At 31.5% G+C, this 27,764-nt stretch overlaps 2 protein-coding genes across 6 annotated transcripts in view; both read left to right on the top strand.

Annotated features, from left to right (window-relative positions):
* LOC107449027 (fatty-acid amide hydrolase 2-A) overlaps positions 1 to 4,166 on the top strand; it is a 31,409-nt gene extending 27,243 nt beyond the window's left edge. For 2 of the 3 annotated variants that reach the window (XM_016064423.5, XM_043051715.3), the window contains exon 8: positions 1,763 to 4,166. In XM_016064423.5, coding sequence (XP_015919909.3) covers positions 1,763 to 2,344 — 582 coding nt within the window. In that variant the 3' untranslated portion in view covers positions 2,345 to 4,166. The remainder of the gene's footprint in view (positions 1 to 1,762) is intronic. The other variant, XM_071185274.2, reaches the window with a different exon arrangement.
* A 2,884-nt stretch (positions 4,167 to 7,050) lies between these two features.
* On the top strand, positions 7,051 to 26,217 carry LOC107450032 (fatty-acid amide hydrolase 2-A). 3 transcript variants are annotated; one of them, XM_087164112.1, is made up of 8 exons: positions 7,051 to 7,230; positions 9,508 to 9,690; positions 13,561 to 13,780; positions 16,295 to 16,504; positions 19,144 to 19,263; positions 19,838 to 19,998; positions 22,318 to 22,404; positions 24,056 to 26,217. In XM_087164112.1, exons 1-8 carry the CDS (start codon positions 7,222 to 7,224, stop codon positions 24,677 to 24,679), a joined length of 1,614 nt encoding a protein of 537 aa, XP_087020238.1. In that variant the 5' UTR covers positions 7,051 to 7,221; the 3' UTR covers positions 24,680 to 26,217. The 3 variants fall into 3 exon arrangements, with proteins under 3 accessions (XP_087020238.1, XP_087020239.1, XP_071041183.2); XM_087164113.1 differs by having other exon boundaries at positions 7,097 to 7,230; positions 9,575 to 9,690; XM_071185082.2 differs by lacking the exons at positions 7,051 to 7,230; positions 9,508 to 9,690 and adding an exon at positions 10,136 to 10,230.
* The last annotated feature ends 1,547 nt before the right edge of the window (positions 26,218 to 27,764 follow it).

Here is a 27,764-nt window from a genome sequence, read left to right as displayed (position 1 = left end):
ATTTATTGTCGAATTGTTAATGGGTAATTTTTTTATTCCTTGAAGCTTGAGAACATTAACTTCAAAAATCTAAATAAAATTATTTAAAAATTAAAAGGACAAAAATATTTTCAATAAAATTATCATTCAAATATTAAAAATTACCTCATGTTTTAATTAAAACAACAATTTTGTCCTCAAGCCAACTTACCATCAAGTTAAATCAAATATCTTTTCTGAAACTTTTACAGGTGATTGGTATAAAATGCAGATAAATTTTAAATCATCATTACAAACTTGTCTTGTTGGCACCAAAAGCAATATTTCCCAATCAAGGCAAAGACTCGGGTTTCAAAAGTTTTCCCTCAAAAGGCATTTTAAATCTTAAATATGCAAATTTTATTCACTATACCTTAGGTATTTTAATTAAAACTACTGCCGTAAATCTTGGCAACTTTGGCATCTAAGCAACTTTGCATCAGGTTTTATTAAAGTTTTCTTTCGGCATTTCCACAAGATTTTGGACCATACAGTACATAAATTTTAAATGAATCAATTTCTAATGACTCAATTTTTACAAACTTGTTTTTAGACGAATTTATCAATTTACCACTGGTAATATTTCCAAAGGAAGGCAAAGACTGACAAAAGTTTTCCTCTAACGGCATTTCAAAGCTTAAATGTGCAATTTTTTTAAATTAAAATTTTTTATTAAAACTGCAATTGCAAATCCTTGCCAACGTAGTCAACTTTGCATCTGACTTCACAAAACAATTCTGAAATTTCTATAAGCTTCTGGACAAAACAGCTAAACTGTGCCATGACTACTAAATTATGTCATAAATTTCTTTCTGCTGTTCATTCTAAGACTCGTCAAGACATGGCGAATGTGATGTCATAATAGGCATTGCATATTTCCGAGCTTAAAAAATTTATTTAATTTTTTTAACTTATTTTTTTAATCATTCTAAATCGAATTTTAATTAAATTAAAACAATTGTTTAATTTTTATTACATTTATGAAAAGCAAATATAAAATATTTTATTCTTTTCTAATTGATCAATCTAACGGCTATCTTTTTATTTCAATACTAATGTAAGACTCATTAATTCACTGTCGCGAATAAATCGAAAAAAAACTGTTTATAACTCTTCATTCTTTATTTCTTGGTACAAAAATATTTCAGTTACACGGTTATACTAATTTCAACAGTACCTTTGGTGATTTGCTTTCGCCAAATTATTTTCAAATTTAATATTTATTATGGGGAGTTGTCTTAATTTTTAGCATTGCCAACCTTGGATAGCTTCCCATGCTCCTAACTGTCAGTTGGGAACAATTCCTTTACTTTCAATTTGGGATTATTGGAGACCGGGGGGGGGGTATTTGAACCTCCCAGTCCCAACCTTTGAATATCAATCTTAACAGAAATTCTCGATGTGAAGAGAATGAATTTTTTAATCCCTTTAAGGGAGTTAATTTAATTATGTTTATATTTTTGAATGCGTCCATATTCAGTTTAATATTTACTCAATAAATCAATTTTTCCTAAACGAACTTTATTCGTTTCTCTGAGATAATTATCCCTTCATGATTCCTAAATTGAAATGTATCTCACCAAAATGTGATTCATATTACAATGATGCTTCCTTAATTTACCACTACAATTTAACTGGCGATCACAGCCTCTACAGCAAAGCTTCCCGGTGGGAAAAAGTTTTCGAACTGATTTCCCATCTGAAATATGCGGCATTTTATATAACTACGCATTTCTCCTTGCAGGCAGCAAGTTACTTTGAAGAGCAGTATGAAATAAAAGCCATTCCAGTAAGATTCGCAGAATTAAGGAATACCTTCCGCATCTGGGAATGCGAACGTGTAAAACATGATTCGCCTCCACTTAAAAACTTCATAGCAGAAGGCAAAGTCAATGTGTGGGTGGAGCTTTTAAAGAAATTCTTACATCTTTCAGAACATACATTTCCGCTCATCTACTCTTCTATAGCCGAGAATCGGGAGAAGAACCAACAATACTATGATCTTTTGGAACAATGTGAAGTATTAAAAAAGAAATTCCAGGAAATATTTGAAGAGGACGCTGTACTTTTAGTTCCAACACATCCTGAGCCACCACCATTTTATCATTTAACTACGCCTAATCTTTTTAACGTTGGCTACACTGCCATTTTTAATGTCTTGGGATTTCCATCGACTGCTATACCAGCAGGTATGTGTGATGGGTTACCCATAGGTATACAAGCTGTGAGTGGACATTTCAACGATCACTTGACTATATCTGCAGCTATGGAGCTTGATAAATTGTTTGGAGGTTGGATTAGTCCGTGCCCAGTTGCGAACTTTTAATTATATGAAGAGTCATTGTCAATTCAACCATTCAATGTCTGCAACATGTCATCATACACCGAAGAGCCATTACATTATGACCCTCCCCCATCTATAACAACATGAGCTCGTCCAGGTTTTCATAGTTTCTCCCCCAGGAACAATGTTTTCATGGGGCACAATAGGATCCATAATCCTCATAGAACAATCCCTGACGCCTGTAAGCTACTTGAACATAGTTGCAGACCAGGTTCACCTATTCAGGGCAACAGTTTTTCCTGCGGGGGATGGTGTTTACCAACAGGATAATGCACCATGTCATAAGGGTCGAATCATCGAGGAACATTCCAGTGACTTTTACAGAGATGCCAACTGCTCCGGACACGCCAAAATATTTAAAAAAAAAACGGTAAATAACTACAAAGAAATTTTGCAAATATTTGATTATTTTTTCTTGCTTTTTAAAAGGCATAGCACGATATAAGTACTATAAAGTGGTGAATTATATAAGCCTACGAATTATTTAGAAATAGTGGTGGATAAAAATCTACTAATTTGAATTTATTAAACCAAGAATCACTATTGATAAACTACCACTTTAAAATATATATCTGCTGTCCGGAGCAAGTTGGCATCTCTGCTTTTAAGTCATGTCTTGGCCCCCAAATTCATCTGACCTTAATCCAATAGAGCATTTGTGGTCCTACTTGGAAAACCAAATTTGTGCTGCTACGCTACCCCCTCGCAATGTGAGGGAATTGCAGGACCAGTTGGTGAGCGCTTGGTACCAGATACCTCAGACTACCTATCAGCACCTTTTGGAATCAATGCCATGGTGGGTGCTAGCAGTTTCGAGGGCTGAAGGTGGTCCTACATGTTATTAGCAGGGTGGTCATAATGCAATGGCTCTTCGGTGTATACGTTAGTGGAAATATAGCTCTCTTTTTTATTTAGAATGCAACTCCTGAACTACCCAAGTCAAAATTCTTGATGGTCACGTCAAAAAATTTTGATGGTCTATGTTCAATACGATTCATGATGGTCCAACATCATTTGATGGTCACAATCAACTAACATTTTCCTTTCTGCGGTCATTGTGCTTGATATGCCAACAAACTTTCATCCATTCATGATGGAAAATGCTTCTTTAATACTATGATGGTTAACCACCAAAAGAAGTTTGATTCTCATGAACCTACAATCCGTAATGGTCCATGATGGTTCCAACTATACATATCTATGTTGGTTTAATGAGAATTCTTGTTTGTTCTCAGGAATTTGGACCATCATAAATCAGTCCGAAGTCCTACATCGGAATGATGGTTGATCACGATAATTCCAACATTTCATTACTAGTATACTATGGAAATTCGTGATGGTTTATAATGATACAACAATACATTTCCATGATGGTTTAATAGAAATTCTTGCTAATTTAGCCTAAATATACCATCAAAACCATTTGGTTTTTTAATGTTGGTCCATTATAAATCAAACCAAATTCCTATATTGGACTGATAGTGGTTCATGATCATTCCAACATTTGATTTCTAACTAACTATGATGGAAATTTCTAATGGTTTAACATGAACAAAGCATCAAAACAAGTTGCTATTCTTATGATGGACCATCATAAATCAGTCAAATTCCTACATTGGGGTGATGGTAACTTATGTTGATTACCATCAAGATTATATTGGTCCATCAATGGAAAACCACCAAAAATTTTGATTTGGATATTCTTCGTATATTGTAAAGAACCTATTTAGCTACATTTGCTTTTTGTAACTCCTCAAAAGTGAGTTTTCTCAAAACTGAAATAAATTTTGTAGTTTACTCTTAATATATTTAATATATATGAAGTTTTTGATCATATTTATATAATTTTAATTTCTATTGAATAACATCAAATAACAATTATAACTAGTAGGCTGAACCCCCTTCTCGCTAACGCTCGCCAACCCCCGAAAATTGCTACGCAATCTTATATGGTTTGCTTCGCTCGCTACTAACTTAGGTACATTGCAAATGCACAAAATTCTAAGAATTCAAAACAATCATTCAAATCCATATAACAACTTTTTAAAAAAAAATACATATTTTTAGTCAATACTAAGTCATTAAAATAAATTTGAATTCAAATAAATGACATGTAATTCGTTAAACCTATTAGAAATGTGCTATAGTATAAAATCTTTAGATAAAATTTCTAAAACTGATATCTCTTTAAAAAGGCTATAATTAAGCCTATTAAAAATTGAAATAGGTGAATTGCAGTGGAAAAACCTGCATAAACAAATAAATTCTAGTAAAACAAATAAATTCGTGATATAAATCAAAAATCGTCAAATAAATTCGTAATATATAAATTCGTGAAAAAAAGCGCTTTCGACAAAATACTAAAATAGAGATCTATCGACAAAGACTATTCACTTCTGCTGGTTATTTCAGTTTCCGTTTTTAAAAGCGCTATATGTTGAGCCATCTCAGTTAGATTTGGCATGTGACATTTTTAGCGGCAATCATTGGTCGATTTTCTAGCGTTGCCATTCGGGGAGTTGTAATGAGGCTTTTTTTTGTCGCCGCGTAAGAGAAATATATATATTGATAGTTTCTACAAAGTAATGAAAGTTTAAAAGCAAAAGAATTTAAATTTCTATTTGTTTGTGATACTTTTAGAGTAAATGGTTCTAAACTGAGCACATTATGCCACAAAATGTTAAGCAAATATTAAAATTCACAAATATAAAAACAAATATTATTATTATTTTGATTTGAGTTATTCTTTTATACAATTGTTATTTCCATTTGTTTTAATTTAATGCAAGCTGTAAATACAAGTATTATGTGTTTTTCGAATTCTAAGTCTTCTGTAAATAAAGGAGAGAGCTTATAAAAGTAAAAAAACAACAAATTCGGATCGAGAGGACGCCATACCATGGGAGAAAATTTTCCTCACAAATTCCCCTTCACCTCCATTACTAATTGAAAATTTGAAGGAAAGAAAAAGTGTGTTCATGCAAATCTTGAGTAAGCCATGAAGCTTCACTTGCTGAAAAAAAAAATTATTAAAATATCATAATGCAAACAAATTATTGGAAGAATCCAATAATTTGTAATCATATTTTATCGTCTTCTCCATTTAGTAATGATAATTTATCGTCTCATAATTTATCTTCATTTGGGCATTCTAAAAATTTCTTTTTAGTATTTTAAACTTCATGAGTTACTCTAGGTCTGTCTGAACTCCCTTTTTCCATACCTTAAATTTTAAGTTAGTTAAATAGTTGAAAAAGAATTTGAAACGAAAAGTTTCACCCGCGGTATGGCGTCTTCTTAAAAAGATTAGTAGGGGAGAGTGGGGTAAATTGTAACAGGGTACGATTGTAACAGAGCAAAAATTTCGAGTTTCGGGTTCTAGATTTGGTTACTAGGAGGCGCACAAGGTGTATTTATTAAATCTACATGTACACCCCTGCTGGCAACCATTTTTATGTACTTTCGAAAGAGTTACATCACAAAAGATATTTTCACGCTACGTAAGTACTTTTTTTGGTATTAGAATATTATATTGTAACAAAGTAATTTTGTTTAAACAAATAAAAATTATTAACCGAATATGTAAGTGGACACCTTAATTAACATTTCAATAAAAAAGAATTAGATTTGTTAATTAACTAGCAATGTTTTTAACAAATGAAGCTGAAATGGCGTCTTGGGGACGATTGTAACAATAAGTAAAGGGACGATTGTAACAGCTGAAAATAAATAATCTTATGTTTACAAACCATTACTTAACTCTTTAAGAACCACCAATATTTTCCTATATCATTTATATTATGTTGCATGTGCATTATTTTATTTTTCACCTTTCACAGCATAAATTAAAATTTTTAACCCCTTAAAGTTAAAAGTTTAATCCTTTAGGTCTCTGCTCATTATTATTTTTACTCCTAAAATATCGCTACTATTTTGATCAATAAAAAATATATCACAACTATGATAATATGTATAATTAACTATGTTTTAGTTGAATTTATGAACTGTTACAATTGACCCCGTAAGTGGGGACAATTGTAACAAGTGTACGACTGTCAAAAATTGTTAATAACTAATATAATAACATTTAAAGTAAGGTATTTAATTTTTTTCTAGTAGAGGATAGTCTACTTTACTCTTCTGTCAATTAATACTAATAATATATTGGATTTTTTGTTTGTTAAAAATAGTTAAGTAAAAAATGTTACAATTGACCCCCTCTCCCCTACACAATACCAAACACCCAGATCTTGAAACTAAAGCAGGGTATAGATGTTTTGGGCAAAGCAATGATTTAGTACATTGTTATATTTCTCAAACAGGGCATTTGAATATTCCTACTAGTTTCGCATTTTTCTACCTCACAAATTATTTCTTCCTCCCAAATAATTTAGATAAATTTTTACTATTTTTTAATTTATAAGATAAAAATTGTTATCCTTAAAAAATTACCTGCTTTACTAATATTGAAAACTAAAATGAATAATTTTAGTTGGCGTTATATAGTTCTGATTAGATAGCATAAATGCAAAAACTTATTACTTTACGTATATAAGAACTTTCATAAATGAGAATGCGATGCTGGTACTGCGCAATAACACACACCGTTGCTACTCACGACATCTCAGAAATGGCAATACTTCTACTTCGTTTTTTTACTTATCATAAGTGCAAACAAATGATCTAGTGATATCAAAGATTAAATTTGATACTTTCAGTTCTATCAGTTAATTTATTCTCTAAAAGTAAGTAACTGCACTCAGGCTAAGAATATTTATTCAGCATTCCTTCCATTGCTTATCATAACTTTATAAACGCTAGATACGTTCTGACTCTTCAAGAAAAGTTTATCAAGAAACATGTCAACGGTGAGTAAAACCTTTTTTTTTCTTCTTGAAATTAAACACAGTTGCAGCTCTTATTTTATGTTAAAAATAATTTTTTTCAAGTAATTCATTTACATAAAATATATTCATGAATGTTTTTACTAAATAATTTAATTCCTTTAAATAATTGTTTGGTGTCAAATTCAAGAACAGTGTAAAGAAACCTACGACCTTTGTGCGTTTCTTTTGTACAGCTCTTGCACTAATTAATATTTAAGTTATATAGATTACGACAAATTGAAAATTAATAGAATTAAATTAAGTGCTGCCATCTATTGATTATAACACGAATTAGAATGCTGCTATGTTGCAGTTCCAGTTGGCTTGTGCAGCTGTGCTGTAGTTTCATTGTCTGAAATTATTGTCATTCTGGTGCTTTTTATAGTTTTACTACATCCTAAATTTAAAATTCTGTTTTGTTCATACTTTTGGCCATGATTCACTTCTACGTGAAACACACAAAACCAGTTGCTATCGCAACTTTCATCTACCTTTCACAGTGACGGTGACTATCCTGAGAGACAGACTGTACCTACTTTTCTCCCTCTGCCTCACACCTTTTAGAAACATGCATGCAGTGAAATTAGTGATTAATAGTTATCTGTGCGTGCTTATAATAGTTACATCCCGTCTTGCTATACCATTGTGAAAATCTAGTCATTGCTTTACTAATTAAGATATTTTACTAAAATGGTTCTATTGAATTTTTCTAAGTATACGCTTTTTTAATTATACTACTTGACATTCGTTTTTCTCCGTTTAATTATGCAAAGGAAACAAAACATTTAATCATGAGAGGGAGTTAGATTATTTCTTTACTTCTGTAAAAAATAAAATGGTGTGTTTATTGTTCTAAAAGCTTTGACTATTTTTTGAAAATGATAAGAAAATTAACACTAAATGACTCATAAAAAACATAAATATTTCAATTTAAGAGGTGAATCTCGACAAGAATATGTTGAGAACTCTAGTATTTATTGAAAATGGGTTTATTTTATTATTCTTATTTGAAACAGTATAAAAATTTATGTAATTGTTTTTTTTTTTAAATTATGAAATGTTAATGTTATAATAGTTAATGTTATGTAAATACAAAACTATTTTATATTGTTGAAATTGTATTTTAATAAATGACTTAATGTTTTTTTAAAATTATTTCTATAAAATGCACTTAATTGATAAAACTGTACAAAGACATTAATATTTTCATAAATGTGGCATTAATAGCAAATCTCCTTATGCGCCCACCTTTATCACTGCAGTAGCCTCTCACATTAAAAATGTTCCCCCACTCTGTTCTAGAACTTCGAAAAAGTCTAACATGTACAGTGCGCAAAAAACAATCAGACACTAAAACGTATTTTCTCTGAATGAACATGCCTTTTTTTCCAAGAAACTGGACTTCAGTTCCCGAGAGAACGCGAGCAGCCTGAATGAACTTTAAGAAATGCGAAAAGTGACCTCAAATTAAATTCTATCATACGCTTCTAAAGAAACTGTTAATGTAACACTTTTGAGTTTGAAATATTTATTATTTTTGTCATGACAATTTAAAGCTTTTTATCATTTTTTGTAGCGCATGTTTAGTTAGTGTTTTAAAAATTAGAACTTATAGAATGTATGGGTCAATAAAAGTGACCCCCGCGTATTCTAGAATGTTAAAATATGAGTGAGAGGAGTTAACAGTTGCCCAAAAGTGTTGCCCAAATACTTTATTTCGGTGAGATAGGCCAAAGGTCTGGATCCCTCAATATTAAAGAAAAAACTACATTTAGAAGGATAGTTTAGTAATTTTTTGGAAGTGTGTGTTTTGATGTTTAAAGCTTTCTCTATCCAATTATTATATGCGATACTGTATCATGATGGATAATTCGTAAAAGTCAAAAGGCGATTTTTATTCACTGAAATATTTAAAAAAAGGTGATATGATTTTCAACTATTATTCTTTAATATTATTAGCTTTAATACTATTAGCAGCACCTTCTAATAAAAAACTTTTGAACTACAAATTTGAACTTTGAAAGGAAACATTCATATCCTGTCATATGAATTTACTCCATAATTTTTTAAACCATAACTATAAACCATTTTAAAAATTGTCAACTTAATATAGGACACCCTGTATTATCCATGTATACTTAAATTATAAATTTGCCTTTTTTTATGAATAAAACCAATTATCACATGAGAAGCTGTAAGCAAAGTAAGCTAAAATGTTCATTATTGATTGTCTTCAAGTTTAAAGTTTTATAATTTCAGATATTAGTCTTCCTTGCAGAGTTTGTGAGAGTTGTATTAATTTTGACTCGACCTATTTCCCAAATAGTCCTGACGTGTATTTATCGCATATTCATGGGAAGAACAAAGCCAGTGCCACCTATAAGCGACAAAGTCCTTCTGATGTCAGCCACAAATATAGCAGACAAAATTCGAAAAAAGCAGGTAATTTTCACCTTTACCAAAATTGTTAAAAATATTTTATTCACATAAATAAGAAATAATATACGGGATGTTCCGATATGACAGCTCTTGTCAAAATTCTTTTCAAAAATGAACTCCAAAAAGTATGAGTATTGCAGGTCATAAATTAATTTACTAATCACGGAAAAATAAAAATACTATCAAAATCAAACAAAACTAGTGCCACCTATAAGCCACAAAGTCCTTCGAATGTCAGCCACAAATATAGCAGACGAAATTCGAAAAAAGCAGGTAATTTTTACATTTACCGAAATTGTTAAAAATATTTTATTCGCATAAATAGTAAATAATATACAGGATGTTCCGATATGACAGCTCTTGTCAAAATTCCTGTCAAAAATGAACTTCAAAAAGTCTGAGTATTGCAGGTCATAAATTAATTTACTAAGCACGGAAAAATAAAAATATTATCAAAATCAAACAAAGCTAGTGCCACCTATAAGCCACAAAGTCCTTCGAATGTCAGCCACAAATATAGCAGACGAAATTCGAAAAAAGCAGGTAATTTTTATATTTACCGAAATTGTTAAAAATATTTTATTCGCATAAATAGTAAATAATATACAGGATGTTCCGATATGACAGCTCTTGTCAAAATTCTTGTCAAAATTGAACTCCAAAAATTATGAGTATTGCAGGTCATAAATTGATTTACTAAGCACGGAAAAATAAAAAATACTATCAAAATCAAACTAGTTGTTGCTGAGGATGCTGAAGAGCACAATTACAAAACAGCAAGTATTCAGCGCTATTCTTTTAAAACCCAGCAGCCTCCTTAAAGAAGTGATTTGTTGCCAGTCTTTTGCAGGTTTAGAAACGTATGAAAGCCGTCATATTCCCACTACCGGTGTTACTTCAGATAATGTACCATTGTCTGACATACTGTTGCCCGGTATTCCTTACAAGTTACTTTAAATTTAAGGACTACTGCCAATATGCTGTCGCGTGATATTTTCTGCATTAATGTTTTTTTAAGGTAAGGTGCCGTTCGATACGTACTTGCTCGTCAAATTTTCCACTGATGTTCGTTTAACCCTTTAACGTAGATGGGACACCGGTGACCCTTTTATATAGTTTTTTTTCTGACTGTCTAATTACAAGCATTGGTATTTTTAATTGTAAGAAACAGTCTTATAGTTTTCTAAAAAAATCCGTTAGATTATTACGATTTAATTAGTTACAATTTTTTTTTATTCACAAATATTTCAATATTTATTTTTGTTAATGAACGAAATTTCAAAGATGAATAACTGTTTCTCTCAGATCTAAATAGTTGCAGATAAGTTAAAATTTAAAAATTATTTTTCAGTTGTGAGCCGTGTTTGGGAAAAAAGTTTGAAAAATTTGTTTTATAAAAATTCTGCGTCAAAGTTTTAATGGTAATTTATTGTGGGAAATTTAGTACCACCTTTAGGCATTATCGTGCATATGATAGTACGCATAATGAATATGATAGTACGCATAAATAAAAGTTGATATTAAGTGGGCATACTTAAAGCGACGGAATGTATTTTAATGAATTTTATCATTATGAAAAAAATATTTCATTTTCATCGTCGAGTTGCTGAAATCGAAAATAAATTCTGTCTGATGCATCTGTTTCTGGAAAAGCTGACAAGTATGCCCGATTTTTTTTTTCTTCAACTGCAAAAGATATGAAACAATCCGCCATTATAGGGAGAGAACTTGAAATGAAAAACTAGTGCTGTATGCTTGTTGATACCAAATCTTGCTGTCTGAGAATGGAAGAAACATTGAAAAAATAAAAATGGTTATCATGAACACATTTAACTTTTCGCAGGCTGGTTAAAATAAGTTGAACATAATACATAATTGATGTTCTATGTTTCATCACTCAATTTTATGAACGTTCACCGAATTTTCGAAATTAAAAATCAATTAATAAATCATAAAATATGCTATAACATTAACTATTTTTAGTGCAGCGTTGACATCTATGCAAATGACTCCATTGGAAGTTGATATCAAATCCAAATGACTCCATGCATGACTCCAAATGCAAATGACTCCATTGTGGGTTGTATGACACACAGTTTTTAGGACACACAGCTTATGAATAAGTTAATGAAACCTTTTCTGAAAATAATGTGGGTTACTTACTCATATATCAGTAGCTAAGACCTTTCTAACTAAATAAGAATATTTTGTAATAATTTGATTCATTTAAACTTGCTTCCTTATCCCCTTTTCATTGAATTCAAAGTATTCTCGTAGAATTTAAAACTTACAAAAACTCATGCTTCAACTTATTTTAAGTCCATTTTAACCTATTAAGGTCTTATAATAATGCAGGCATATCAATGGATATATACACCGAAGAGCCATTACATTATGACCACCCCGCTAATAACATGTAGGACCACCTTTAGCCCTCAAAACTGCTAGCACCCGCCGATTCCACAAGGTGCTGATAGGTAGTCTGAGGGATCTGGTACCAAGCGCTCACCAACTGGTCCTGCAATTCCCTCACATTGCGAGGGGGTAGCGTGGTAGAGCGAATTTGGTTTTCCAAATTGGACCACAAATGCTCTATTGGATTAAGGTCAGGTGAATTTGGGGGCCAAGACATGACTTGAAAGTCACTGGAATGTTCCTCGAACCAATCCATGACGATTCGACCCTTATGACATGGTGCATTATCCTGTTGGTAAACACAATCCCCTGCAGGAAAAACTGTTGCCATGAATGGGTGAACCTGGTCTGCAACTATGTTCAAGTAGCTTACAGACATCAGGGATTGTTCTATGAGGATTATGGGTCCTAATGTGCCCCGTGAAAACATTGTTCCTGGGCGAGAAACCATGAAGACCTGGGTGAGCCCATTGTTATAGATGGAGGATGGTCATAATGTAATGGCTCTTCGGTGTATATACATGTGCTTACATTTATTCCATATATTTTTTTTTTTACATGCACACTTTTGATTCTACAGAGTTGTTTGGTAAGTAATTTAATTTTTTTTTCTCATGAAAATGAAAAGAGATTTTCTTATAGTGAATATATTATTTTATTAAATCATAATTAGTCCATACTTGACCAATGCTTTTTGCCCACTTTCTGGCACTTTTTTTCTTTAATGGAAAAAACAGCTGCTGGTGACTTTTGTCCTCATTTGAAGAAAAAGTATTACCTACTAAAATTTTTCTGAAAATCTGAACAAATGGACAACCTATTTCTTGTCCCCAGTGATGATACGCTTCAAAATACGATAATTCTTCTAACCTTTAAGAAGCAAATCACAAATGTCTAATGCGAAGGCGAAGACACAAATTTCTTGCCTCAAGAACAATTTGTTTGAGCATTGAGAATAAAGCTAGGAGTTTCAAATAATCATTAATAATCATCGACAAATTCAATCAATGTTCTCACGAATTGATATTAGCCAGTTTGCATCATTTAATGCCTTTATTGCGCCTTCATAAGCCTAAACTGGCTTACTTTTAATTTTTCAATAGTTAGTCTTTCATAGTCAGCCTAAACCTTACTTTTTAACCTTTCGATAGCAAAAAAGGCAAAATATACCGAAAATGCTGATTTTCCTTTTCTATATTTGAAAATAAACGAACCAAAATTTACTGCTTAGTCAACTTTCAATCAATTAACTTTTTCACACATAACATCTATCCAATAACAGCTTTCAACATTTAAAAATATTCTACTACTCAAGTGTTTAGCTGGCTGTGAAAAAAATTTAAGGGTGTTCTCTGCTGGGAAAAAAAGGCAAATACTTTCCAAACAACCTAATATTTCAATTAATAAGTTGACATTTTCTTACATTTATTTTACGTAGTGATTGTTTTTCTTCAATAGTTGAAGTGTGAAGATGTTATGCGTGCTTATATTAACAGAATTCGTCTTGTTGAACCCTATATAAATGCTGTTGTTGACGAAAGATATGATGAAGCTTTAGAAGACGCCAGGAGAGTAGATCGTTTTTTGGAAAGTGGAGAAAAGACAGTAGCCGAAATCGAGAGAGATGAACCACTCTTAGGAGTCCCATTTACATGTAAAGAATCAATTGGGGTAAAAGGTCTGATTTGGAGATACTGCATTTTATTGTTTTATTGTGTTTTATTTGAGAATTTTTATAATTTATGCTTTATATTGCTTACTATCGATATTTCAACCAAATGCAAACTTACTCTCTAAGTAATTTTTAAACCTAGTATTGACCAAGATAATTCTGCAATATTTTAATCTTTTTTTCTCATTACCAAACTTTTCCCAATTACTGACAGTCCCGCAGTGGATTGATCGTCAAGACACGGTTCCCAGCAGATCCCCGAAGTCAAGCATCACTGGCTGCGGTGTCAGTGTGCGGGTGCGTGACCACTTGGATCACTCTGCGTAGGGACCGAGGGTGTGCGGTATTGGTCCTGGCTAAACTGTTCTACCGTAAAGTGCTCGACTTCGCTTGCAGGTCATCGTGCTACCGAAGCGATACAGCCATCCCTTCGGCAGAGGATCAAGATTGTGATGGCTTGTCTTCGGATCATCCTCAGGGATGCTTCCCAGACCGTTGCCAATAGCCCATTATGCAGCTCTAGTGAGACGTATATGAACTACAACAACATCTACAACCCAATAACTGCCATTAAAAATATTTTTATCAGTGATTAGAATTGGTTTAGAAATTGCTCAATAGCTTAATAAAACCATATCTTAAGATCTGGAAAGAGTTATTTCGCTTAATGATTGTTTACGTAAAACGTACGAATTTCGGTATGCCTCTTTTTTAATGATACGTTCTGCCCTCCTACATCATCTCAATGCTGAATTGCAATGAAATGCTGCACTCATAGAATTTTCGTTTTAAAATCGAGGTAAAATAACGTGCAGCAGAATATCCAACCAATTAGCAGTAAATTTTACGGTAAAAAAAAACAAACATTTTTTTACTATTACTTGTTTGAAACCATTTGTGATTAGTATGGTTAAAAAGCCATAAATATAAAACTATGCCGTTTTTCAACCATTTACAAAAAGCATGGTTTCAGAACCATAAAAATTAACCATAATAATAATGGTTTAGAACCATAAAAATTAACCATAATAATAATGGTTTAGAACTATAAAAATTAACCATAATAATAATGGTTTAGAACCATAAAAATAAAATTTAAATGGACTTTAGAGCTAAGCCTTTCGTTAGGTAATTGGTATTTGAGTTAGGTTTTGACTGAGTTGTGATTTATCAAATGAACCATGGAATGTGGTTTAATTAGTTTATCTGGCTATTTCACCCATCGTAAGTGATGAGAAATGCTAGACTTTTTGTATTAAGCAGCTTTTCGGTGCTTCCATCTATGCGTGAATGAGAGTATCGTATTCTAATAGCCCAGAGTCACAAATAGGGAAGTGCAAGATACTGAAAACTTTCCATGTGTTGAAGTGAATAAGGTATAATATGCACGCAGCTGCAAGAAACAAACTGGCTTTAATAGGTAGGCTTAAGGGGTGCGATAAAATTTTGATTGTTTATCCGTATTGCATGAAAGCAGTTAATAAACTGTTTTCTTACAGTTTACAATTTTATTATCATTTTATTTACTTATTCTTTTTTTTTGTCGTATGGCGATTGTTCCTGTTTTTCAGTGGCGCCATCTATGGCCAGGAATTCGACTTCTGTCACGCCATTCACACAACCACAACCCGTATTCTTTTTTTTTAATATGGTAAAATAACAATCAAATAAGTCATTATTTAACTATTTTCCTTAGAGAAATTTCTAACATTGTACAGTGACTAGTGTTCAATTCAGTTCCTTTTTTATTATGAGTTCGCACACTATTTGTTGTAAAACACAGCTGAAATTTATATTTTGGGCTAGGTTGTTGTGTAAAACTCTCCACTAAAATTTTAATAGTTTTTATTTCAATTTGTAACTTCTATGTTGAGAAGCAGTATATTACAGTCTATTTAATATTACATAATAGGGGTCTTACACATTAGTGTTACACAATAGCCCCCTGCTCACGAAGTAAGCCAACCACCAAAATTGCTACAGTAAGTCAATATTTCTTCACGATGAATATCTAAATGAAAAAGGTATTCAATTGAAATAGTCTGAAACATTTAATTGTTATAACACAGATTTAATTGCACAGTTTTAAATTATCGTTACTATTACCATGGTAAAATTTTGCTATTAAACAAGTACCTTTTTTTCTCTTCCTCCGTAAGTCTCTTTTCTAAAGTTAATCTTGTTGTAAATCTGCTTCGTAATTTCTCCGTTTTCACTAGCCCAACAAGTTTATATAAGTTAATAAGTTTGGATACTTATTGAAATATGTTTTTCCTAAAATGTAGTTTAATAAGTTAGTAACATATAAGGCTACTTTATAATAACTTCCATTTTTAATTTTAGGTCTTTAAATAGGAATAATAATCATAATCAAACCTTAATTATAGCAGAGAGTTCTAAGAAAAGAAACTTATTAATTTTCTTCCTTTTCTCTATTTTTTTTCTATCCATTTTGTCTTTATTGTGCAATCTATCAGTTTATTACGTGAAAACTAATTGAAATTACTCCTTATTTCATAGGTTTATCTCAAACAACTGGAATTTATGAAGTAAAAGACCGAAAAGCAGAAAACGATTCTGATGCCGCTAGTTTTTATAGAGCAGCCGGAGCTATTCCTGTAACTGTAACCAATGTTCCCGAGCGATGTATGTGGTGGGATAGTGCAAATCACATTTACGGAATTACAAAAAACCCTTTTGATCACTCTAGGACTCCTGGTGGAAGTACTGGTAAAATTCATCAAACTATTAATTAGCTTTAAGGCCTTACTAGATTTTCTGTTTATTGTTTCGCTTGATTTAGTTAGTTTATCTTTTCAAATGCATCTGCTACACACAAAGAAAGGAAATTTGATTTAAATATAAAGTTTCTTAACTCTTCGCACATTAGTGTTCTCATTTTGACATTAAAGAAAAAGAGTACTAACTTAGTCATCTCATTTTTGGTATGAATTTTTTAAAATTTAAATGCTTTTGCATACCATCATACATGATTAATAAAACTTTACATTTCAGAATCCATTGAATGCCATTATTTATAAACTAGATGTGACAGCTAAAATTATCAAAGTGCACTTTACTTAAGCACAAATGTACAACCATTTTTTTAATAAACCATTCATTACTTCTTCCATTCATTACTTCTCTGCAGGGTAAAGTTTAAATCAAACCTCTTAGGAACTATTTGCTATTATACTGTATCTAACTCCAATTTCCTAATAGCTCCAATTTTGCAGGTTTATGACGTGAGACTATTAATCGTGTAACATATTATCCGTATTCAAAATATAAAAATTAAATAGTCCAGATACGATACATATTATATACTATGTTAAAACAGTCGTTGAACAGCCGACCCAATTTTATGAGTTTAGGACTGCCAGTGCTTAACTCCGTAGCTTTATATTTTTTAACCCTAAACAGAAAACAAATGAACTTCTGGATCAAGTATTTGGAGAAATTTATCTTCGTGGGAGACTTTGTGATGGAAATAACCGATATTTGCGTTATCTATGGAGGAAAACCATGAAAACCTCCCATAGTTAGCTTGACGACAAGGGCACCCTAACCCAGGATCCGTCTACTGCGGAGGATATTTTACGTCAGCGCTGTGGTCGGTGCGGGTTGTGTGCGGCATTCGTATCGATCAGCCATCGCTTTGATACAAACTAGGGCAACTTCATTGGGAGGCGAAAGCTCTGTGATATACAATTTGTTTCTATTTCTATGTCATGAATGGTCGATTTGTGTTACAAGTGTCACAGTATGGCTCGGTATAGTATTTACAGTGGCATGGGAATATTAATTTCATAATCAACTATAGCTTTGTTAAAACCCGTAGAGCCCCACTGACGCTACACTGGAAATCAATATCGAAATTTAAATGATTTGTTTATCAATTATTATTGCAGTTTTGGAACAGATGGTATGCCTTAAGATTTTTTTTTCCGTAATTTTGTTAAAATCTTCAAGAACTGTTCCTAATAAAGGTGACGAAGAAAAAAAGGCGCACAACTGTTCAAAAGCCTGACGAATTAAATGCTGACTGCGGAATGATTATTATTACTAAAAATAAATAATTTAATTTATTTATAAATATTCATTTAAAAGTTATAGATTATAAGTATTTATTTTTAGAAAATGAGAACAGCAAGCTTCCAGATTTAATTATTTAGCTTATTTAGTTTCCAGAAAGTGAAATCACTTCTAATAAGATGATTCCTTGATTTTTCTTCATATATATATATATATATATATATATATATATATATATATATATATATATATATATATATATATATATATATATATACGAGGGTTGTAAATTAAATAGTGGCAACTTAACCTTTAAACTCACAGAAGGACGGGCATGCGCAAATTAGATATGGGATCTGTGAGGTGGGGCTGTTGTCGATGTGTAGAGTGCAAAAAAAAGTCGATTAGCTTAGAAGGGTAGTTGTTGTCTGGCGTTAAAGTGAGGAGTTTCGTTTCCATCGCTCTAAAGCATGTTGTGAAAAGGCTTAATGACGAAAAAAGACGAGATGCTTGAATCCATCGTGCTACTGTCCTATATGGTAAAGCTTTTGCTCCAAAGGCTTCCACTAATCCTCGATAGCATTCTGTTGCATTTTTACCACGGGCAACCTCGATTGTAAGCCACGACCGCTGATCACCTTTTGAAAACATGCTTTAGAGCGATGGAAACGAAACTCCTCACTTTAACGCCAGACAACAACTACCCTTCTAAGCTAATCGACTTTTTTTTGCACTCTACACATCGACAACAGCCCCACCTCACAGATCCCATATCTAATTTGCGCATGCCCGTCCTTCTGTGAGTTTAAAGGTTAAGTTGCCACTATTTAATTTACAACCCTCGTATATATATATATATAAATATATATATATATATATATATGTACATATATATATATATATATATATATATATATATATATATATATATATATATATATATATATATATATATATATATATATATATATATATATATATATATATATATATATATATATATATATATATATATATATATATATATATAAAAATTTTCTTCCCCAGAGTAATTTATCAAGAAAAGAAGAAAAAAAAACGTTTGAACCTGTAATAGATTTTATAATAAACTCATTTACTTTTTTCAATTTATCTTGAAGTACTCAAAACAATCGTAATATTTATATTTATAGATATTTCCTTGTTACTAGTTTTTGTTGCATTATCTTGCTGATATTTTCTTGTTGCATCTAAAATACCTAAATATATTTAAAAATATTCACTTGCGTCTAATAAGTGCTGTTTTTTCGCTGAGTAGAAAATTTCTTAATAATAGGTATTGTTTGAATGTTTAGGAGGTGAAGGAGCTCTTCTAACAACTGGTGGAGCTGTTATTGGCATAGGAAGCGATGTAGGTGGAAGTATTCGAATGCCCTCTTCTTTTAATGGCATATACGGCCATAAACCAACGGCCGGTAATGCATCTGTTATTCTTTTATTGTTTATGTTCTTTACTTATTACCTCGTATAAACACGATGAAAATACGAAACAATTTATCTTTCTGCTAAGAAGCTTTCTTAATCACTAACTTTAATATTTATTCATTGAATCTTTTATCTCTTAAAACAGCCGACCGGCTTGTGTAGGGGTTAGGGAACTGCCCTTGCATCAGAAAGGTTCTGGGTTCGAATCCCAGGCGAGGCATGGAGTTTCTTTCATTCTCTGTACTATCTATCCTTATTGTGGGAGCAACGTTGGCCCACCTAATATGGTGCCCTGAAAGAATAGCCAATAAATCTGCCCTTCATATGCCTATATGATGTCCAGATGGGTCATTCTAAAAGGTGGGCATTGGAAGAAAAAAAATTTTCGTAAAACAAAATATTAAAAAATTCGACCATAAGGTTGATATAATTGTATATATGCAATGACTGTTCGTTACAGTGTGTGTTTGAATAACAAATCATGGTGTTCTTCAACATCTTGATAGTAAATTTTACTTTTATAACATTATTATTTACGTTAAAATATGTTTTATATGTTCTTAGAGGTTGTGTCAAATGTTGGAAAGTATCCATATCATGAAGTACACAGTAAGAAAGTAGATCACATTTCCTGTACTGGCCCCATGTGCCGATACATTGAAGATCTACCTCTTCTTTTGAAAATTCTATCCGAAAATGATCAAAGGCTACAGTTGGAAAATAAGGTGAAAATAATTTTCAATTCTTGATTTTAAGAAACATTTCAAATTAGAATTTATTTCAGAAAACATTTCATTGTTACCGAATCTAACAAAAATCAACCAATGATTTGTAATAACTTTTACAGAAAAACAAACCGAACGAAGAAACTAACCTTATATAGAACGAAATGAATTGTTTGTACCTTATTCTCATCAAATTTTGAAACTAGTTACAAAATTTGTCGATGGATGACAGAAAATTATTATTATAATTAATCTGATTGTTATTAATAATAAAACAATTAATAAAAATTTATATCGCCTGTAGTAAGGAAAACAAGATAAAACTTGAATCTACTTGCTTCATTTAAAAATTTATTTCAACTAATACTAATACATCATAATCATGCTATTTAAATATGGATATTTTATGCTTTGTTTATCATTTGGAATTGTACACAATATTAGGGAAATATGAGAAATATTTAGTCGTTTTATACTTCACTGGCTTATTTTGAGCATTGTCCATAATGCGAGATTACGTATCACCAGGTTCTTTAACATGTTAAATGTCACGGGGATCACCGGTGACCGGGGAAGCCAAGATTATTAGAAGCACCTAATTTGAGTAAATTTTTAATGCATTTAATTTCTTTTACATTATTATAGTTACTAAAATGGTTTGAAGAAATTAATGCAATATAGAACACACCGAAATCATTTTGGCCAGACGGGCAAGCCATGTAAAATTAGCGTGGCATTCAACTCGTTAACATAAGCATGCTTCAAATCGTTTTTAACTTCAAAAGAAAATCACAATTTGATATCGAAGAATTAATTAATAAAATTTTTATTATAAAAAGGAATTTATTATTTTAAAAAAACACTATTTTGCTTCTTCGAACCGGATGAACATAACTGCATTAGTACGGAAAAAAAGTTGTTGCTTATATGTAGAAAAGTTGTTGCTTAAAAAGTTGATGTTTAAAAAATGTTGTTGCTTTGTTATTTATCCGTCTTGTTATTTATCAGTAGATGTGGCTAACCAATCAAACTATTAATCTGCCCACAAAGGTTATTAACATGTTACTTTCCTTTTAAACATTGTGCGCATGCCCACAATAAACATATTATTTTCCTTTTAAATTTTGGTTTCTAACATAATTTATCTGAAGAGAAATAATTAAAATTCAGAGTTGTCTATTTTGTTTTAATCTATTATCTTCCATATTAATGAAGGAAGAAATTTGTTCTTGCATGTGTGAGCTTTTCGCGTAGGTTTTAGCAATCAGCTTTGTTGCAAATTAAACTTCAGTTGATTCTATCTTTTCTATTCTTTAGAAGCGAACATCAATGATATTAAGCTTTTAACTCATCTTAAAACCAAAAACAATTTTCAATTTTGAGCGTTTCTTAATAGCTATATATTTTAATCGATTTTGTTATTTATCCATAGACAGGAATAGGATGACGCCATACATTTAATAGTTTGAAAACTATTTTAAAACACGTGTTTCATATATTTGTAGTTATGCTTTTGAAACACGAGAAAAATCGTCGGAAAAAATTGCCTAACTATATGGTATATATCTTGAGTCTCATGCATTGGCAGCAAAAAAATAGCTTTATTTTCTAGCTGTTTGATAGTGTATAGTTGTATATTATTACAGCCTTACATAATATATAATATTATTAAAATTTTTTTATGAGAGCCGCGATAGCTCAGGGGATAGAGCATTTGCCTTCCATTGAATTAAACCGGGTTCAAATCCCGGCGATGGCTGGTCGATACGAATCCGCATCCAGCTTGCACTGACCACAGTGTTGACGTGAAATATCCTCAGTGGTAAACGGATCATGGGTTAGAGTCCCTTTGCTGACAGGCTAACCGTGGGAGGTTCTCGTGGTCTTCCTCTCCATGTAGATCATGCCGGTTAGTTCGATCAAAAAATATTCCACGTAGGCTTATTTCTCCCAATACTTGATCCAGAGGTTTCCTAGTCTTCTGGATTGGGTTCAAAATTAAAAGGCAGCGTAGTTGAACATTCGCAGCCGTAGACCGAAAATTGGTTTGGCTGTTCAACAATGGTAGAAAAAAATTATGAGTTGTACTTCGTTTACTAATTTTATAGGGTAAAATTACCGGGAAAGAATAATAGTAAAAACTGTTTAATTTTTTTTATTTTTTATTTTGGCTAATATTTTCTTTCAGAATTAGCCAAAGAAGCTAGAAAAAATGTGCTAGTGTTGATTTCACGCATTAATATATTATTTATGATTTTCTTTTCCCCGATGGAAAAGTGACCAACAAGTATGTAAATTTGCATACCCGTTTTCTTCTAGGTCGATTTTCATAAAGTGAAAGTATACTACATAGAAGAATTTCCTGATATACCAGCTGATCCAGCTATAAAACAAGCTATTAGAAAGGTAAAAATCATTTGTATACTTTTCAAACGATATGATATTCATAAATTATTTTGAAAAGGATAGTTTTCGTGAAGGTTTATAATATTTAAACAATGTGCATGTAAATTTTAAAGGCTATCTCATTTTAAACACCTTTTTTACATTTGCGGATAGTTGTAAATCAAAAAATTGAAACTTAGCAAACGCTAGGTTTTTTTTAATGAATAGGTTAATCTATAGCGATATAAACGGAACACCAAAGGCAGTTCAGCGTTGGCGAGTGATAGCTCACTAGTATTTTTATAATTTATTATGTCCTAATTTTTTATTCTAATTATTTTTTAAGCATAAATGATTTGAATGGAATGGCGGATTGACTGATCTGCTTAGGTTTTTTTTTATTCTTTTTTATTTAAGTTCTGCATTACCGGCTATCCCAAAAATGTCCGACTACTTAAATCAATTAAAAAAAATTGGAAAAAAAATATACAGGCAGTAAATGAGCACAGTATGCTCTTTTGAGCACTGCAAAAAAAATCGCGCAGCTGAACACAAGTTTATTACAGCTACTTAGCTGCTAAGTGTTACACTGCAGAAAATCCGAGAATAGTTCTTGTTTTAGTGAAACACATAGAATGTTCCTTTACACTACTTGGTGTTCAGCAGTCATCCCTATGTTTGTTATTAAGTAACACTAAAATTTATAGTTACAGTAAGAAATGATACATATAAGAATCAGTAAAGTTACTTTTATTACATTTCGAACAAGGGTTTACATAACTGAATCGGATACGCATTAAATACTGTATTCAGTTCAGTATTATACGCATTAAATACTGTATTCAAATATTCAGCTCAGAGACATTTATGAAAATTATTATATAAATATTAAAAAACATAATACAATAAAAAAATACATATTATAGAAAATAAATTTTTAATTAATTAAATTTTGTTTCAGCAAATATTGTATAGGGGCATGGAAAAAAGCAACAATCACGTCAACTCTTACTCGATTAAAGCAAATTACTGGCGATATCCGAAATCCACTAATGTTGGTGTTTTCGGAAGCAAAAACTTGGAGTAAGCTTTCTAATTCTTTGGAGTTGAGACTTAACTACACCCTTTAAAGTGTGTATGAACACGGAATTCAATATTACTTTGAAATAACCCTTAATTTTTAGAGTTTTTTAACATTAAATTCGGATAAGTTTACCACAGTTTTTACAGTGTACTTAGAAAACCAGAAATTTCTTTCTCACCAAATTTAAAAACTGATTGATAACCTTGCCAATAGATGACACTGCTGACTGAAAATAACAAACACTATGTTTATAATTACCAGCATTTGTAGCAACACCATATTTTAATCTCAGAACAATGAAAATCCTACTGTTGAAATGGTTTAGCATGCAGCAATGGAAGACATAGCTTATATTTTTTTTGAGTCAGCAACGCCATCTTTTTACAAAACTTGTAATTAAATCACAAAATTCTTTGTTCGCTGAAAGTAAAATTTCTAGTTTAAGAAGAATGCAGAAATTTGTATATTTCTAGCTCATCCTGCTTTTCTTTACTCATTTCTTTAGATAGACAGTCAAGTTCTTTGTATCCAGAATTTTCATTAATACAAAACCTACTTATACATTATTTGTTCTTTTTTTAATTGCAGGCTGCTCATTTCTTTGAAGAACAATATAACATAAAAGCCATTCCATTAAAACTTCCAGAGTTAAAGAATGCTTTAGACATGTGGCAATGCAAACTATTAGAAACAGATATTCCTCCGTTTAAACTATGTTTAGCACATAAAGACGGTAAAACCAATTTATTGTTAGAACTTCTTAAAAATATCTTTCACCTCTCACATCATACGCTTCATCTCATTTACTACTCAATGATTGAAATAAGAGAGAGAGACCAACGGTACTATGACCTTTTGCGACAATATGGAGTTCTGGAAAAAAAATTTCAAGAAATATTTAAGGAAGATTCTGTACTTTTAGTGCCAACACATCCAGAACCTCCACCATTTTATCACTTAACTATTCCTAACTTAGTTAATGTTGGATATACTGCCATCTTTAATGTTTTGGGATTTCCTGCAACTACCATACCTGCGGGTACGTGTGATGGTTTGCCTATTGGTATACAAGCGGTGAGTGGACATTTCAAAGATAGACTGACAATATCCACGGGTATGGAACTTGATAAACTGTTTGGAGGTTGGATTACTCCAGGGATCCCCAACCCTATGCCCGCGGGCACCATAGCGCCCGTCGATCGGTCTAGGTGAGCCCGCTGCTTGTGCCCAACGATAAAATACAATATTTAAGTTTTCCATTTTCCCATAAAATGATATGCAAAAATGAATGCTGTAAATTACTACAATAGTTACACGTAATGAAAATTATTACTGAAATAGTTAACTTAATTCTAGCAGCACCTTTGCAACTTCGACTTTTCAAGGCCCTGTTACAAAAAAATCCTGATGATGCTAACTTCATTTTACATTCTGAAGTACGCTGGCTCAGTAAAGGCAAAGTACTTGATAGATTTATACATTTAATCGAAGAAATAAAAAATTATCTTGAAGCCAAAAATCAAGTATTTTTAGAACTAACAGATCCTCTTTGGCTAGCAGATTTGTCTTTCGTAACAGACATAATTGAAAAACTAAATAATTTAAACTTGGAACTGCAGGGAAAAGACAAACTTACTGACGATTGCTTGCAAGTAGGAATTTCCTCATGTTCTCGCAATTAGGAAACGATAGACAGTGAAATGCAATGACAAAGATCACATTGACTGTATTTTATAAATAATTTTTATACTTCGTATGTTTTTCAAGCAATTCAGTAATCATTTATTTACACAAGAATATTAATACTAATTATATTCAGTTAATTTTTAAAATTAAAAATTGTATGCGCTATGTGTAGTGTGTGTATTAATACCTATATCTACCAACTATAAATTTATCTTGAAAAAATAAAGGGTGCCCGCCATTCAACCGATTATCTGGAATTTGCTCTTAGGTACAAAAAGGTTGGGGACCCCTGGATTACTCCATGTCCACTTGAAGTTCTTTAAATGTATAAGGAAATATTCTGAATGAGGTTTTCATTGTTGTTACACATAATCAAATACAATAATGAAAGTGTTCATTTTATTTGTTTATATGTGTCCTTCACATTGAATAAGAGCATATACAGTGCCTATTCCTTTAAAGATGTAAATATTCTCCATCTCAATATAAACAGTTAAATGATATCGAATTATAAATCAAAACAAACTTTGTAAACATATAATTTTATTTATTTTCATGCTTTTTTTATTGAAATTAAAACAAATTGTATACTTACACTGTACAACAAATCTGTAAAAAAAAATTTCTGTGTGATTTCGTATAAACAAAAGGTTCCATATTCATATATCAAATCCACAATGGACCATCATATAGCGAGAGAATTTGTCAAGCTTCTAGTCAATTTTCAAACATCTCAATTTCCAATACATGAAAGGCCTCGAGACTTCGAGAAGTTAGTTAGGACTTTTGTCACCAAAAATGTCATCAAAGTCATCCAAAAGATCGCCAAGTTGGCGAAGTCACACTGACAAGGAGAGCGCAAGGATATTTGAAAATGTAGTGCGTGGTAAACAAAAAATAATCACAGATTCGACAATGAATTATATAAGATAAACATTATTTTCATCTAAAAGACATTTTTCATGCTGTACAATGTTATTATTGATTACACACGTGTTGATATAATTTCAAGCGTGAATATCACTGCAATCTGGATCTTTAATAAACATTTGTGATAAACTTAATACTGCAATTTACTGAATATGTGTATTTTTTGGTTTACACGTGGCAGCATTTAAATTTTAAAATACTTTTTTATACTTTAAGTATTTGCAAATTTAATTATGATAACCTTTTGGTTATCATAATTAAATGGTTTGGTGCAAGTGGTTTCTACTAAGAAACCACTTGCGAGATTTATTCATGCACATAATGAAGTATAATGAAATTCAGTAACAGATTAAACAATCATTCAGAAATACCATTAGTCACACATTAAAATTTCTTACTATCTTCTCATTTTTACAAGGCAAAATGGAGTTTTTATAAGATAATTAATCAGTATACTAATGTGTTTTTCTCAATTTCTTTACTTATGTAAATAAAGAGAAACTATCATTAAAACAACATATGTCAATATATACTGTTTTTCAAAAATATAAGTTCTCTTAATTGGTGCAATATCTCTATCTTTCATACTAGATAGGAATGTTTCTAAGCAATTAGTAATATATAAAACACAATACAAACATTAGTTGTTATTGCAAATAACAACAGCTATGTCAGTAGCAAGGTAAGATCTATTCAATTCCATTAATACAATTTTAAGCTGTCAATTAAAATGACGTAGGTCAATATACTGCCAATGATACAAAACATAAAACTATACGTAATAGGTACAATATTCCATGCTGTCAGATAGATATTTTCCTTTGCTAAAAATGATAGTTTCTGAACTGCAACGCTGGAATAATGTCCAGTTTGAGACATTTTACAGAATTCGATGAAAACGCTTTTTGCTGTTTCTGACATGTCTGCAGCAGAAACTGAAGTTGCAATGAAGTTTATGAGTTGATGAACGAATATGCATCGCATCGTTATGCTCTGAGATGGGTCGAAAACTATATCAGGATGCAGAAAAGAAACTACAGAGTAGAAAACTACTGTCGCGCCAAAACTTACTAATAAAAACTGAAAAAACGAGAGTTCATTGTCGATTTTGGCTATTACAGATATCAACGCGGTATATTTCTTCAAAACATTTTGAACTTTATCATCAGTTCCTTTCGTAATCTCAAATTTCATTTCCTCAAAATGTTTTTTCAGTTGGTACGTGATGGTTACATATAAAGCAGCAAAGTTGTTCAGAGGTAATATCAGGCATACTTCTGTATAAATTCCAAATAATAAACCTATTACAATGTAATAATTGGCATTATTTAACTCATAATTAATCACAGCTGATTTCCAATAAATTGGTTTCGATGCCATTTCAACAGCGTATATTGTAAAATAAATTTGAATCAAAATGCTGATAATGATCCATGCATACATGCACATTAAAAAATTTGAAGTAGGTGTTTTAAGTGTCTCAGAGTATATTTTTAAGGGTTTAGAAAGTGTTAAAAAACGCTGAAATCGTGAGATCATCGCAGCTCGAAATATAAGAAGAGTTGAAGTTGTTATAGCAAAACTCAACCTTAAGCCAGACAGTGAATAATACATAAAAACTAAAATAATCCCAAATAGTACCAGTACTATAGGGAGAAAATTAACCACAATCAAAATCAGG

The sequence above is a fragment of the Parasteatoda tepidariorum genome, chromosome 5 (genome assembly GCF_982258835.1).
Source record: "Parasteatoda tepidariorum strain Cologne lab strain chromosome 5, Ptep-v5.0, whole genome shotgun sequence".
Taxonomy (NCBI): domain Eukaryota; kingdom Metazoa; phylum Arthropoda; class Arachnida; order Araneae; family Theridiidae; genus Parasteatoda; species Parasteatoda tepidariorum.
The sequence above is the reverse complement of the archived record's forward strand: the minus strand, read 5'-3'. Positions and strand labels throughout refer to the sequence as shown.

Coding starts and splice junctions, on each gene's coding strand:
- LOC107450032 (XM_087164112.1), top strand. Junction 9,691..13,560: donor ACAAAATTCGAAAAAAGCAG/GTAATTTTCACC, acceptor TTTCTTCAATAG/TTGAAGTGTGAAGATGTTAT. Junction 16,505..19,143: donor GACTCCTGGTGGAAGTACTG/GTAAAATTCATC, acceptor TTGAATGTTTAG/GAGGTGAAGGAGCTCTTCTA.